Source organism: Biomphalaria glabrata, chromosome 10 (assembly GCF_947242115.1).
Source record: "Biomphalaria glabrata chromosome 10, xgBioGlab47.1, whole genome shotgun sequence".
Lineage (NCBI taxonomy): Eukaryota > Metazoa > Mollusca > Gastropoda > Planorbidae > Biomphalaria > Biomphalaria glabrata.
In genome coordinates this window covers 40,108,095-40,124,423 of record NC_074720.1, presented here as the reverse complement: position 1 = coordinate 40,124,423, position 16,329 = coordinate 40,108,095, and the positions used below count along the sequence as shown (strand labels likewise).

At 38.8% G+C, this 16,329-nt stretch overlaps 1 protein-coding gene across 1 annotated transcript in view; it reads left to right on the top strand.

Moving 5' to 3' along the window:
* Window positions 1-13,183: 13,183 nt before the first annotated feature.
* Window positions 13,184-16,329, top strand: part of LOC106062918 (uncharacterized) — a 66,316-nt gene continuing 63,170 nt past the window's right edge. The window contains exon 1 of the mRNA XM_056044367.1: window positions 13,184-13,330. Coding sequence (XP_055900342.1) covers window positions 13,279-13,330 — 52 coding nt within the window. The 5' untranslated portion in view covers window positions 13,184-13,278. The remainder of the gene's footprint in view (window positions 13,331-16,329) is intronic.

Sequence of the window (16,329 nt, the reverse complement as noted above, 5' to 3'; positions counted from 1 at the left end):
GATGGTGTCCCAGCTCTTCCCGGTCTTCTCTGCGTCGCCATGTTCTTTTTGGTCTTCCTCTGCGTCTTGTTCCCTGGGGGTTCCACTCTAAGGCCTGCCTAGCTCTGTTGCTGGTATCTTTTCTAAGGGTGTGACCAATCCATCTCCACTTCCTCTCTAAGATCTGCACTTCTATATTTCCTTGTCCACTCATCTCCCACAGTTTGGTGTTTTCTACTTTGCCGTACCAGTGTATTTTTAGGATATTTCTCAGGCATCTGTTGATGAAGATCTGTATTTTTTTTTTTTGTTGTGGCTTCAGTTGTTCTCCATGTTTCAGAACCATACAGTAGGACAGCCTTGGATGATTTAAAGAAATATAATTTTTGAAATTTAAAGCTGAGCATACGAGTAACGTCCCTGGTATCAAAGCTAAGGAGACAAAGTAGACATTTATTAATTCTTAAGTCTTAGACTTGTAAAAAAAAAAATAATGAGATGTTGTTTTTTACGCTGAATGCTAATCACAGCCTGTAATTTGTAAAAGATAAAAAAAAAAGGCAAAGTCAAGGACACTAAATGGATCACTGTTGCAGAGTAAATAGCCTGGGGTCAACTGGACTCTGTTATTTATTCGATTATTGTTAAATACGTTTTTTGGTGGCAAAACTGTCATAGAGCAAATTTCAAACTCTTCTTCCATATCACTCATATATGACATAGTCGTCATAGTAATTATCTTCGTGTCTGAAGTAACATCTGTAATATATAAGATAACACAATATCATTTTGTTCTACAAACAGAATAGTTTTGAATTCTGCGTCTGCAGAAAATATCTTACTTATCTTAGTTTTTGATTATCATAAACGATTAATCTCAAAACCCTAAGTATTGGTTGTAACTGACAAATTGCTGTTTAATCATACGCCATCTTGGTTGATAACAACAGTCACAAGGGATGCTACTCCAACACTCTGAGTGTTACAACCTATATAACACGCACGCCAAGAGATTTGACTTCTGCAACTTCTGACAGTATCTTACTAAATACTACACTATGTAGAGTCTAGTATGTATACTAGTTAGCTATTTAGTTCTGTTGAGAAAGAGAGATAACTCAATCCTATTTTTTTATTTTTAAGAAATACAAACACATTTTGTTTAAAAAAAACAAACTTTTTACGGTATATGTTTATAAATGCTAAAATACATTTTCGTCATAAAAATTGGAATTTGATATCTTATTACTCTTATATTCATTATTAGCAAATACTACGAACTAACAATTTATTTCAATAAGATCGACCTCTTTGACTATCAACTTTCTTGCTTCCCTTTATTTCATAATAATGGTAAAGGGGGTTGACCCTACAGAGTGTAACTGTCTTTGACGAAAAAGCAGGCAAAACATTGTGCTGATTGACTACTGAGATTAATGCTTGCCGCTGGGCATACAGATCAATCATCTTAAACGTTTGTGCTAACATTGGAAGAGAAATGTAGGTCCAGACAGAATCTTTAAGTCCCTGCACGGACCATCGGTCATTTAGCTTTAGAGTATATAGATAAATGTAATGTAATTACAGTTGGAGTATCAGTCGGAGTCAGAGAGTTCTATCATTCTCAGAGTAACGTTATGCAATTAAAAATAATAGAGGATCATTCTGAAGATATAGAGTTTCACAATACACTCCGTAGGATAGACTTTTCTATAGCATTACAGTCATTAATTAAATAAAGACAAGGGATATTGTTACGTCCTCCAGACGCAGGCACACACTATACGCCCACACACACACACATAATACATCCACACACAAGCTTCACTCGTTCCTTGGCATGATACATCGCAAAAAAAAAAAAAAGAGTTAGAAATACAATTACAGAAAATGAGTTCCTAAAAAAAAGCAACAGTTGTGTAGACTTGAAGATGATATTCCCTTGTGTGATATTCTGGGTTCACATTGTCATGTGGGGGGTCGTGACGCCCGTGTCAAATGAAACAAACATTTCTGTAATATGTAACGCGACTATTATCTTGGTGATGGTTTATGTAAGAATAATTAATAAATCATCTTTATAAAATGCAGTCTACAATAATCTTTACAACACATTAATTCATGTTACATACAATCGTTTATTAATTGTAAAATCTGATATATAAGGTCGAATTATACAATCACTCGCATAACAATCATCTATGAACACACTCAGCAAGGGAATTGGATCTTCTTGTTGATTGATGTTAAAATTAATTCTTTTTGTTTACAGTACCGAAAGGGTTGCCTGAGTCAGACAGGAAAACCAGTGACTTGGCAGAATTTAAGTCATTGGTTAACATGCATGACTAGATGCATGACGCATAGGACGTAATCATCTTTTTTGAAGTAACGTCTGTATTATATAAGATAAGTAGCACCACTGTCAGGGTTGTGTTAAGGCCATAGCTCGTTTGCCCGGGCCCCTGACATTCAACCTGGCAGGCACCTTCGTGCGTGCAATAAATAAGTGACTCACTGTTGACAATGTAAATGTTTAATGATATGACTATAAGTATGATGACAAACTAATGGAGTAATGACATTGAATTTGGAACATTCTAATATTGTGGATATATTAATTAAAAAATAATTCTACACCTTGCTGTCCCACAACGTTCCATAACACACCACACTGCTGTCTCTTGTCACCAGCGTAGACTTCCACTCCCATACTAACTCCCTGTAGAGACAATAATAAAGACAAACTAAAACAACCAGTCTAGTATACTATGGCATCGAAAACAACTGCGAAATGCAGTCATGCCTTAGATACTCACCCTAAACAGGGGAACACAGAAGAATCTCAACAAACGTTACACCAGCAGAACAAAAACACTCCATCAGCTTACAAGCAAGGCAACAAAAAGAAAGTGCGTTCAAAAATTGTGCACTTAATACACATTGGTGCTAGAATGCCATAATCTACGCACCGACAACCACCTCGACGTTTTTTTTTAACTAAGCATTTTTAGAGACACTATAAAAGAAAAACTTAATTAATTCTTTGTGAGATGATATTTTAATTTAATACAAGAACAAAACCTAATACAATAATCAGAAAGACACAAAGATACATTTCTTATTCCATATGCTAGGACAAATGCCGTTGGAGTATGGAATGGGTTGCCTGAATCAGCCAGGAAAACCAACGACTTGGCAGATTTTAAGTCACTGATTAACATTCATGACTAGATTGACACATAAAATGCGTAGGACGTAATTATCTATTCTTTTGAAGTAGCGTCTGTAATTTATAAGATAAGACAATTTGAGATTTGAATTAACGTTTAATATTGTCAGTACCACTTGAAGAATTACAACCAAACGCTTTACCGCTCGGCCACCAAATAGTGACGTATCTCGAACCAAATTAACTGACTTGGGAAAAACTCAGACATCGTCTGCTGTACAAAGTAGATTTAATGTGCCAGAAAGAGCCTCTTTTAAGTCGTGTGATGAAGTTTACAGTCATTCAACAAGCTCTGTTTTCATAGCCATCAATGTGTTTTATGTATTTCGTTTAATGTTTTTTCCCAGTATTTTATCAGCCCCACAGACAACAAGTCACGCTTGGCTAATTTCATCATGTTACGATTAAAAACAATAAGAAGTGTATTATTATTATCATGGGCGTAGCCAGGGGGGGGTTCTTGGGGTTCAAACCCCCCCCGAAATGAAATCCCCAAATTCCAACAGCACAGTTGAGGAAGATTTTGATTTTAAAACCCCATCCAAAATTTACGATAAACCCCATCTTCAATATAAAAAAAGGAAATTACACACTTAAAATTCTATGAGCGTAGCCAAAGGGTTTTTGAGTTTAACCCCCCCCCCCCTTTTCGAGTTGGGGTTTGAAGCTAAAAAGTACCTCTTCAATATAAAAAAAAAGCAAATTACACACTATAAAATCTATGAGCATAGCCAAAGGGGTTTTGAGTTTAAATTCCCCTCCTCCAGATGGCTTTTTCTTTAAAGTTTAAAACCCCTCCAGATAGTTTTGAGTTTAAAATTCCCCTACAGAGCGTTTAGAGTTGAAAACCTCTCTCTTCATTATTATTTTAAAGCAAACTACAGTCACCAAATTCTATGATCGTAGCTAAATGGGGTTTTGAATTAAAAACAAAACAAAAAAACTCCAGAGATTTCTTAGTTTAAAACCCCTCAACAGATGATTTGACGAAAAAACTTTCCTTTCTATATAAAATCTAAAGCGAAATACAGGCATGTAATTCCAAGAGCGTAGTCAAGAAAGGTTACAAATTTCTACCAGTGGCTTGGGCTCCATTAATAAAGTGTGAATAGTCTTCTGCCAAAATTGAAAAACATTAAATGTGTCTCAACAAAGATGGCTAAGACAGATTTTAGGAGTCAGTCATAGAGATCGGGTCTAAATCAAAGAAATCATATGCCGAACTGGGAGTCGAATCCTTAGTAAGGTTGTGACAGAGCGTCGCATGAGGTTTTGCGGGACATGTTTTCCGACAAAATGAATTACGCAAAATAAGAGTTGCGGAAACAGCTTGCCGGAAAATGCGACGAACGGCGCGAGAGGGTCTAAGTCAGTAAGAATAGCACATTAGGTTTTTAAAATAAAACTTTTTAATAGCAAGATAATGCACTATAGATACCTCAGAATATGCATTTTGTTGGCTTTTAATACCAGAAATAGTGCTCGGCGGCGGGGCTTCGCCCCGGTGCTGGGGGAGCGCTGCGAACTCCCCCAGACCTCCTTGCTAGCAAGGGCGGGGAGTCTACAATAAACAATAAACGTCAGAATGTAATAAAGATTAATTATGTACACACAAACACACACATATATATATATATATATATATATAATTTTTTTCCGCGGCAGGGGGTGTCCCCCCCCCCCAAAACCCTCCCCGAAAAAAAATCCTGGCTACGCCCATGATTATTATTAAAACAGTTTGGATACTTTTTTTTTAAAGCATAGTCCTTTCCTTTTAATCGGTACGACTCAGTGACAGGGAGAATCACGACAGTACGGAATGTCAGGTGGGTTTAGTCGCTTAGGTAGGGTATGATATTATGGTCCCGTATCCCCAGCCTGAACAGAGTAACACAAGAACCTAAAGGTAATGGCATGTAAAATACGAACATCGGATAACAGTTATTCAACTGAACAGTTAGTGAATAACAACAGTTGTCAACAGGAACAATATTTAATTATACTTAATTGTAAGTTTCCAACATATTTACATATACATCAATATCATTGAAGTTAGCATTGGATTAATAATTAGTCTAATATCACACCAATAAGTTTCCATAACACACCTTCACGCTCACACTCCATCCCGAACAGATCCTCAACACCGATAGTTACTACACAACTCCAAGGGCGGAAAGACGACACCCTTTCCCGTAGCCCAAAGCCTAACACCCTGAAACGACAAGAAAACCTAGATCTAGTGATGCCGCTACAACAAAGAACAATAAAACTATGTGCTTACTATACTACTTACGTACCCTTACAAGGGGAAAACAAACAACCCGCTACCCAGCTCACAAAAGAAGCTCTCTCTCTCTCTTGCGGGAACTAAGGATGACGTAAACACACACACACACACACACAATATTCTAGACAACAAACGCACTTAAAAGAAACTACTTCCTATACGCTAAAACACCAATATTAAATGCAAAGAAAACTTCACGCGCGCACGACACGGACAACCTCCAGACCTTTGTTAACAGATGCCTACGCCGGATATTGGGGAAAAGGTGGCAGGATAAGATAACTACTGTCAATTCGTGGGAGATAACCAAGCAAATACACATAGCCCAAGATATGAAAAAAGTGGGGGTGGATAGGACACACTCTGCGAAAACCAGCTGCCAGTGTTGCAAGGCAGGCATTTGATTGGAGTCCGCAAGGAAAGAACAAGTGGGCAGGCCCGGGCAAACTTGGAAAGGGTGAGTCATGAGCGAAGCTGAGGATACTGGAATGACATGAGAGCAGATGAAGAAAGCTGCTCAGAATTGAGTTTATTGGAGAGGTGTGATTGAGCCCTATGCTTCACTAGGAGCTCACATGATTGAGCAAGCCTTTTAATCACACAAGATTTTGCAGTCTTGTGGGTTCTACTCTACATTCAGTGATGGATTTACATATAGGCATCAAAACTATATCTTAGGCCCCCGCTTTCTTGGGGGGCCCCGTTAAAAATTGTGCCAGGGAATTTTTTTTTTCTTTTTTTTAAAGAAAGGGCTAGGATATGTTGATTACAAGGGGCGTATATCTCATATAGCTTATGGACTTATCAAGTCTGGATCCGGTCCTGTGAATGTTCAATATCCTGATAACGTTTGCTTCTTTTTTCGAAACTGTTTTGCTATATTATTATTATTTTAGAGCTTTTATATAGCGCTACTTTCATGCTTATAGCATGCTCAGAGCGCTTTGGTCCAATCTCATTTGTGGACAAGTGGGAGGGGGGGGGGTAGGGGGTATCTTAGGAGTTGGTTTTCCGTGCTGCCTTTAGGCGCTCAGTAAACACAACTCTGCCCAAGTCGGGTGTCGAACCTCGAGCCCCCTTCTAGGTAGCCAAGCCAAGCCAAGTTCAAACGCACTTGGCCTCTCGACCTGAACTTCCGTACACAGCTGCTACCTACAGATTTGTTTACATCCTTCACCTTATTCTGTTGGACGGTTGGGGCACCACATAAGATTTGTCGATCGTCTTTCTCCATTACTCTCCGTCTTTTGCCTTGGATCGAGCCTCTTTCAATGCTTATGTAGTAAAGTAAAAAAGTTCCCCCTTTCAGACCTTGTGGTCTCTAGGGCAGATGATGTAAAAGTCATCTGTTTCTGTGTCCTACGGTTAACGAGGGTGTCATGTGTCCAGCACAACGACCAACCGTCTTTACTTTTTCCCCAACTAATGCCAGGCACCCATTAGAGCTGGGTGGACTCAGAGGCACCCAAAGATCCCGAAATTAAAAATCCCAGGATTCGAACCCGGTTCGGAAGCCAAAGCGCTTCACCGCTCAGCCACTGCGCCTCCAGTGCTTACGTAGACTGCGTTAAAAACAAACTGTTTTAATGTGATCCAGTTCTGACTTCAGTGTCGTCTTTCTCCTATTACCTTTGTGAACTTTCTTTAGATGTTTGCGTTGCCAGGGAACTCGTTGCTAGCACTTGTAATGTGACAGCTGCTGTGTACTGTTTCAGATCAGACCCAATTGTTAAGCGTCTCACTCTGACGTGCTGTCATTTGCCTGGAACAGCGGTTCTCAGCCTTTTATGCTCGTCGACCCCTTTTTACAATACCCCCCCCACCCGCACACACACACAGCAATAGACGAGTAGACAAACACAATCCATGTTTTCAATGGGCTTTGGCGACCACTGGCAAATCGTCAATCGACCCCTCCCCCCCCAAGGGGATCGAGACCCACAGGTTGAGAACCCCTGGCATGGAAATTCGCAATTAAAAATGCAAAACTATGTTTCCCGTGTCACGATGCTATAAATAGACATAGGAAGCTGAAGTCTCATAGCCTAACAGTTTGGTTAGATGTTTTTGTCCAAGATTTTATTTAGATTATTATTTTTTTTAATCATCGCATGTTTATTTTTTTTTAATCTAATCAATGTTCACTTTTGTCAGAGCTAGTTAGAGAATATAAACCAAGGAGGGAGATCCCTGATTCATTGGACCACAAACTAGTAACAACAAAAAATACCACAAAAGATCACAGAAGAGAAGAAGAAAAATATAGCATCATAGGGGAAAAACAGCAAAAATCACACCATACTCTAATGTTTAGCACACTTTTCTATTTAAAACAAAATTAATAATTACCACAAATTGATTTGGTAAAATGTTTTACATGTTTCGGATGTTCCTTCAGAGTTGAAGATAGTTTACTTCCTAGTCCAAACCTCCCGCAGGACGACGGGGGATGGGAGCGGGCAGGGTTTGAACCCTCGACCGTCGATAAATCCGAACGACAGTCCAGCGCGCAAACCGCACGACCAGGCAGCCATCCTGAATTGTAACATCTCTTTTTATTGATTCGTGTATTTTCATTGACCAGGAATAATTGCATCGCATTTTTATGAGGAATATCTTCAGTCAATGTCAGTCTGGAACTATATAGTACCACTTTCAGATCTTGCGATGATGTAGAAGTAGAAAAGTCATCTGTTTCTACGGCTCCACAGTTAACGACCAAGCTTGGCTGTACTTCCACCAACTAATGTCAGTTGCCCATCAAAGTTGGGTGGACACTGCGGCGGACTAAAAATTCCGAAATTCCTAATTCCAATCTTCACCGAGGTTCCAACCAGACGCCAATGGGCTTAGAAGCCAAGCGGTTTACCTTTCAGCCCCCAACGCTGGGCCGCCTTAGGTATGGGTAACTTAGGGGCCTCCGTTTTATGGGGCCTCGAACAGGGATCAAATAATTGCGGAGCATTGATCAAATCTCAAACATAGCAGATACTCTACGGCTCCATGTCTACTAGCCCTGCTCTATGCGTCTACTATAATTCAAGGTTTGTCCTCAAATGTTTAGATCTAATGGTTAGACTACTTATGTTACAAGACCATTGTATTTTCACTTCTGGTGAAATGTAGAAACGCTATTTCTAGTCTGGTGATTATGAATCGTCAATGAAGCACATTAGAGCGATCGTCATCATGTGAATTGACCGTAATTGTTGAGTTAGTTATGAGTACAGGAAGTTTTTTTTTTTTTTTAAACTCATAGCGTATTTTTCGGCTTTTTTTGGGGGCCCCCCTACTCACTTCGCCTAGGGCCCCCCTCTTTGTTTCGCCAAGGGCCTCAAATTACCTATGTCCGGTCGTGCACAATGTCCCCCCCCCCCCACCAGGACATGCAGAAAATACGACTAAAATCAGAACCTGTTAAAGGATTGTCAAGATGTCACTCAACTGACCTAGATTTACTGTTCTCACCCTCACGTCCTATCAGTGTCCCCTCCCCCCTCTTTTACACTCGGTATATTCAATTTTGTCAAAGTATATAACAAGGCTTGTCCTCGAGTCTGAAGATTAATGAGGAATGCAGTATTTCCCGTGGATTCGCAGCCCCAGCTGTGACCTACATGTTTTGACACACCATACGCAGGTATAACCATTGTTTTCCGGTGGTCGATTTAGATTTTCTTTTCGCCGTCTACGTCTGTCCTCGGCAGCGGATTTTCTTTTGGTCTTAAATGTATATGGCTGCGGCCTTTTTAAGTGACCTCCAGCTGTCTCGTTCTGAAGCCGCATGCAACCAGGTGCTCACTTCTATGTCAGTTAAAGCAAGTTGGCGCCTAAGCTGGTATTTAAAGCGTTTCTTGGAGCACCTCTGTTACGTCGACCACCTTACAGCTCAACAAAAAGGACTGCTTCTGATATATGTTCTTCCCCCCATACAGGATACCTGCCCTGCATAGCGTATTTGTCGGACCATAAGAAGTCTCTCTATACCAGCGGTTCTCAACCTTTTAAGCTCGGCGACCCCATTTTAGAATCCCCAACTCGGCCGCGACCCCCCCTCCCCACACACACAGCAAAAGAAGAATAGACAAAAACAATCCATATTTTCGATGGTCTTAGCCGACCCCTGGGAGTTCGTCAATCGACACCCAAGGGGGTCGCGACCCACAGGTTGAGAACCCCTGCTATATACTGTCCATACGCCCTATAGTTTTATTCGGGGAATTTCGTGGACATTTATTCAGTGTCCTATTCATAGACGTTTGACTTTGCAGTGGAAAATACTTATGATACTCCTCTATTGAATGAACTTCCTTATATATGTGTGTAATATAATTCTCTTCTTCCCTAAACAGGTCAAACAAGAAGTAAAGGAAAGATGTGTGTATAATATAATTCTCTTCTTCCCTAAACAGGTCAAACAAGAAGTAAAGGAAAGATGTGTGTATAATATAATTCTCTTCTTCCCTAAACAGGTCAAACAAGAAGTAAAGGAAAGATGTGTATAATAATAAGCCTAGTGCTAGAACGTGCAGACGACGCGGAAAATAAAAAAAAAAGCCTGACAATGCATGCGCAGGAACTGAACAGTAAGGCTCCTCTTGTTCAACGATCTTTCTATTTTTTTTTAAACAACTCTCTGCTGGTTCTTTGAAGAGATTTACTATCGACTAATTGTGACTGACTGTCATTTGTTATGTCTGTGCGCGCGTGCTGAGTGAACAGTAAATTTGGTTAATAATCTACAGAGCTAAAAAAACAACAAACAACTTTGTCACCTATCACTGTTGTTTGAGAAGTTGCTAGAACTAGAAGACAACAAAACGGTTAATGAGTCAGAGAAAAAGCAAAACTTACTGATAGGCATCGGCATCAGCGACATTGTTGAGATGGTACAGGCTAGGAGTTTAGGGGGGGGGGTCAGTATTAGAGACACTGAGACCAGGACAAGACGAACCAGTCCCAGGTGTAAAATGACCTAATTAAGAACAAGACATTTTAATTAACTAGCACATCTCCTGGTCGCCCATGTTGTGATGCCGAATCTCAAGAGTAAAACAATACACGATTGTCTATATATTAAAAACAACAACTTAACTTAAAAAAAAGCATTACCCCATTGATACACATCGCTGTATAGAGTTTTAATAATAATCTTTACGTTTTGTAGAAAACATAAAAATGGCATCAACAATCACACGCACAACACTACCATATTTAAAGGAACTTTGTGAACAAAAATGTTCAAGAAAAATCGGAAAAATCTTGGAAGACGAGTCACCCGCTCCATCATGACTACGTCAAGTCGTCGCGAAGTGAGCGACGGCTGTCAATCAAGGCAAGAACAGAGCTGTACAAAAACTCGTTCGTACCTTACTCGGTCAGACTATATCAACGCCACTCGTTGATCAGGAAACATGAAAAGGACCAAGATGCCTCTGTGTAGTCGCTGAATGAACTCTTTATGTTGTGTCTGTTGTATTTATGTGTATGTTTCTGTTGTGTTGTCTTTATATGAGAAAAGAGTCCTTGTGATCACAACAAATTTCCATAAGGATCAATTAAGCAGTCTTAGTCTTAATTGAATGAGCTTACTTGAAGTTGATATTCTCGCATTTAGAGCAAGAATTTATTCAATTCCTTTAAATTATTCTGCAGTAACTGTAACTCCTAACTTGTCACTAAACCTTGAATTACATACTTGAAATGCGTGAAATAAAAGTAGTTTTAGACTTGCTGCATAGTCTTGAAATGTTTCTGAGACACCCCCAAAGCGTCTCTTTAAGCCTTCATCATTGACCCTGTCACCAGGGAGTCGGAGGCGCACAAAAAGCATCATGGCGCCGAGCTGCGAAAAGTGGCGCCAAAAATGACAGGACAAGAAATCAGCGAAAGTGGAAACAAATCGAAATTGATGCAACGGACACAAGCTCTAGTTTTAAAAAATACCCTGCCCAGCGTACAGCCAAACATTCCGGGCGTATATAGGTCTCTCTAGTCACACGCGGAGGCACAAAACCGCAGTCCAATGCCCAATGTGGTCATCGCTCTATCACGGTGGACGAACTATCTCGAGTCTTGAAACCACAACAAATGCTAGAGAAAATTGCTGGGTATCAGATACCTGGAAAAGAAGACAAATGAGTTTGTTTTGTCACAAGTCAACGCTCTGGCAGGCAAAAAGGGAAGAACTCAATACTGCGAAGACAAGTAAGCTGATCTAGTCTGGTCATGTTTGCGCGACATAACTCACTATCACAGCATCCTGAGACGAAAGTTAAGGGACAGATGAAATAAGATTTAAAAAAAAAACACCTGCGAGTTTTAGTATGTCAGTAATTCAAACTCTATATACTTTGATGGATACTCTTGAATCCTCATGCTGTTTATTGAGCTGCCCAAAATAACCATTATGGGCGCTTCTTTTCTTTTCAGCTTGAGTTTATTTAACAGATACTTACAAATTTAGGAACATACAAGATCAAGAACGATTGCAAAGTATATTTTCATTCACACACACACACATATACACACACACTCTCTCTCTCTCTCTCTCTCTCTCTTACAACAGCGCTCCATAAAGGGATGCTATTCTAATGAGCTTATGCTTCAGGTTTAAATAAACCTAGATTTAGACTCTTATATCCCCCAAGAAAACTTCAAGTAGATATGCTAGATGTAGTGAAAATCTCACGAAACTTTAAATCTGTGTTTGGCAAAAACTTGGCATGAAACTTCTCTCGACACAAAATTAGGAACAGAAAATTTACGAGACAACCAAAATTATGGACGAAACAAACAGAAGAAACAATTTAACCACAGAACTATAATATATATATATTCTTATCCGCGATTGATCGATTCACAGACTGTCACAGACCTATACATATACAGATTTTTAGGTACATAACTCTTTTTCAAGCTCTAAGAGAAGTCGCCCCAATCAATCTTTTTACTTTTCTATCTTAGAAAAATAATGATCTTTAGTTTTCAAAGTTTAGGAATAATGCAAAATCATTTCTCGCATTTTCTTTAGAATGTGCTATTAATTACAGAACTATATATTCACGCAAATATATGAAACAAAGCCATTTCCTGTTAGTTTCCACTGAGATAATGTTTAAAAAATCCTAGATCGAAATAATTCATGTCTGTTGATTTAAATCATGTACATTTAAATAGATTGATTACCTAGATCTTTCTAGATTTTGTATCTAAAAATTGTAAAATAATAATTATGAGACGAGAGTACTCTTTTTTTTAATGTTCAATTACTAGATCTAGATCTAAAAATTAAATTATATGTTACATAGGTTAGGGCTGAAAAAAACACAACTCTACTTCTTATAATTGCTTTCCAAAAACAACGCCTTGATTCAACTTTCTAAAAAATTTTCACGACATTTTTTGTAGTGTTAAAAGATGTCCATGTCCAGTCTAGATATAGTATATATAAGTCTATGCACGTGACATTAAAAAACCCTTCCCCTGCCCCCCTCCCCCAACACACACACACAGCTATAGCAGACGAAACCAATCAAAATAGAGATGAACCTTTGTAAGATTATAACATCTCACATAGTTTTTTCTCCTCCTCCCCCCCATCCTTAGCCAGTGCTTCCCTCACGCTGCCGCCTATCAAGTGCTATTCCCAACCGAGCGAGCTGCAGACCAGTCCCAGCAGACGGCTATTCCTGGAGGCACGAGTGACATAACCAAACTCCGCCAAAAATTCGTTGCCATTGTCGTCTGCTGGGCTATTGGACCGGGTACATCCAAGATGTCACTGCTAGCCATGTGTTTCTTCTGGTTCGTCTACATGTGGGACCAAGGTAAGTGACCTCAATTACGTCACGTGGTTCCAACATGTCATTATTATTATGTCAAGTGGTTCTTAAAGATCATTGCTATATCACGTGGTCCGGATCGGTCATTATTGCCATTATTACAACGCGTTTTCCCTGCAGGTCAGCATTAGGTCACTTGTTTTTAACAGGTCATTATAAGGTCGCGTGTTTCCAACAGGTCATTATTAGGTCACGAGGTTATTATAATTAATTGCTGTAATGTGGGAATATTAAAACACACACACAACTAGTATCGCAATGACTTTTTAAGGTTCCATTTAAAGTGGTTATATTTTTACAACGCTCATATTAACTCACTCTGTCTGTCTGTCTGTCTGGTAAAAAGTTTGAACATATTTTTTTTCGTTTCCCATTCTCGGATCAAGCTTAAACTTTGCACAATTATTTATTGGGACTGACGAGACATGAATAAATTTTAAAAAACACATTAACCAGTTAGTTAATTACTTGTTGGTGGTTAATTATTTTGTATAATATAAGGGGAATAAATGCTACTTAATTAGAGATGTGCATGTATATATGGATTTAATCCCCTTTATAACGTTTTGACACTTTTTTCTTAGATAAGCTTTGTTTTTGTAAAAAGAAAATCTTTTTTCTATTGCTTGTTACAAACTTATATCAACTCTGTCTGTCTGTACACGTTATTTCTCCCAAATTCAATTTCGGATCAAGCTGAAATTTTGTACAATTATTTCTTTTACCTGACAACACAAGAATCAGTAAAAAAAAAAACAACAACAACAATTAGTTCATTAACTATTGATAATTAATTATTTTGTTTAGTATCTTTAACAAGGGAAAGAAATTGTACACGACTAAGGAGGTGGTAAAGGTTGAATTAGTTCTCTTTATATGTGGGAAGCGTGGTCGAGAGGCCAAGTGCGCTTGAACTTGGCTTGGCTTGGCTACTACCTAGAAGGGGGCTCGAGGTTCGACAGCCGACTCGGGCAGCATGGAAAACCAACTCCTAGATACCCTCTGAGCATGCTATAAGGATGAAAGTAGCTCTATATAAACGCTATAATAGTAATAATATGTCGACGCTTTAAAGTAAGTTTGAAACAAGTTATAGATCTTCTATTTTCATACATACCCCACTAGCAGAGTGGTTAGAATGTTGGCGTGAGGAGGCTTGAGTTACGAGTTCGAATTCAGGTCCTTCCCCCCCCCCTTTTTTTTTTTTATACCTTTGCCTTTACCTAGCCCTTAATCTGTAGGACCGTTGGAGCACCATGAAAGATTCGATGACCGTCTTTCTCAATTCCTCTCTTTTGCCTTAGTTAGAACCTCTTTCAATGGCAGGCCCGTCCATTCTTTTATGTTGTCCTACCATCGACTGTCTGCCTCTTCTTCCTTTTTCCTGGTACTGTTCCCTGAAGGAAGGTCTTTGTGAGCCCGAAGATCTTGTAATATGGCCATAGATTTAGAGACAGGGGTCACTGTAGCCATTTTTAAAAATATAAATGCTTTTAAAAAACGACTACTGTAAAATTCACCCAGATTCTTGTTGTGTGCAAACTAGAGTTTTCTCATTGTGGCCAACGAGTTAGTAACTCTTTTCTTAGCGATATACTTCAACTGTTTGATTTCTAGGTAAATCGATAGAGCCGTTTTAGAAATCCGTATGCATGTTAAACCCTCCACGATGTTCTGACTTGAATTTGAATAAAGGCATTATTAAATGAAACGTATTCTTACAAAATTGTGTGGACCCGCTAAAATATAAAGAATTGACTTTATTTAGTTATTGTATTATTAAGAAATAATTAATAATTTAGTTTGAGCTCTCTGCATAAGTTCTATTTTTTTTCCCGTATGAGATAAAACATGCATCTAAATTATTAACTAAACGTCTGGATGATATTTGTTTTTAAAGAAATACAGCTATTATTACAAAATTCTTTGTGTCGTAACCAAAGTCTGCTTCTTTAGATTGTATGTTATTTCATTTAGCAGTGATGGTCAACCTACGACCCGCGGGTCATATCCGGCCCATAACGCTGTGCTATATTTCCCCTCGAAACGTCTGACTACAGAGCTGAATGAAGCTGTATAGGGCTGGTCTGATTGTACTGGATACGTTTTTGCTTTGATTCGACACGTGACCCGCGCGTGCCGGAAATTGCTATGGCATTCGTCCTGGAGTGATTAAGAAAAATGGGGTTCAATTTAATTGGGCAAGTATATAAATAATTAGAGGCAAACTTTCACCTCGTGACGTACATTTCTAAGTGTAATGTTCTATATTTAGATGAGCGATTAGCGGCCCATCGTATATGACGAACGCGACATTTAGTGACGCCACGGAGGTATGGATAGTGGAAGTTGTTTGATTTTATCGACAGTTGGCATTTTGGATTCTACGACAACCATATTGTTTAGTGACGAGGACGCTTTAGTGTTGTTGTTGTTTTTTTACAAAATTTTATCAACTCACTCTGTCTGTCTGTCTGGTAAAAAGTTTGTACACGTGATTTCTCCCAAACTCAATCTCTGATCAAGCTAAAATTTTGCACAATTATCTCCTTTATCTGACAACACAAGAATCAATTAAAATATTAACCAATTTGTTCATTAACTTTTGGTAATAAATCATTTTGTTTGGTATCTCAAAAAAAGGAAAGAAATAGTACTGAAGTGGTGATATAAGCTGAATTAGTCCCCTTTTTAGGTCGTCTTCTAAGGCTTGGTTAACACAAACATAAAATAGGACAATAGATAACTATGCAGACTTCACTGTTCCAAAGCTCTTCACTAGCAGAGTGGTTACCGTGTTGGCTTGAGAAGCCTGAGAAGGCTTTAAGCTTAGGAATTCGAATTCAGGTCGCATACTTTTTTTTTCACAAAAATACATTTAAAAAAGCGATCACCCAGATACTGGTCCTGACAAGTGATAGGATTATGGCGTATTGAGAAAGCTAAGAGCATGAAATTGCCTTAATGAAATACATGACAATAAA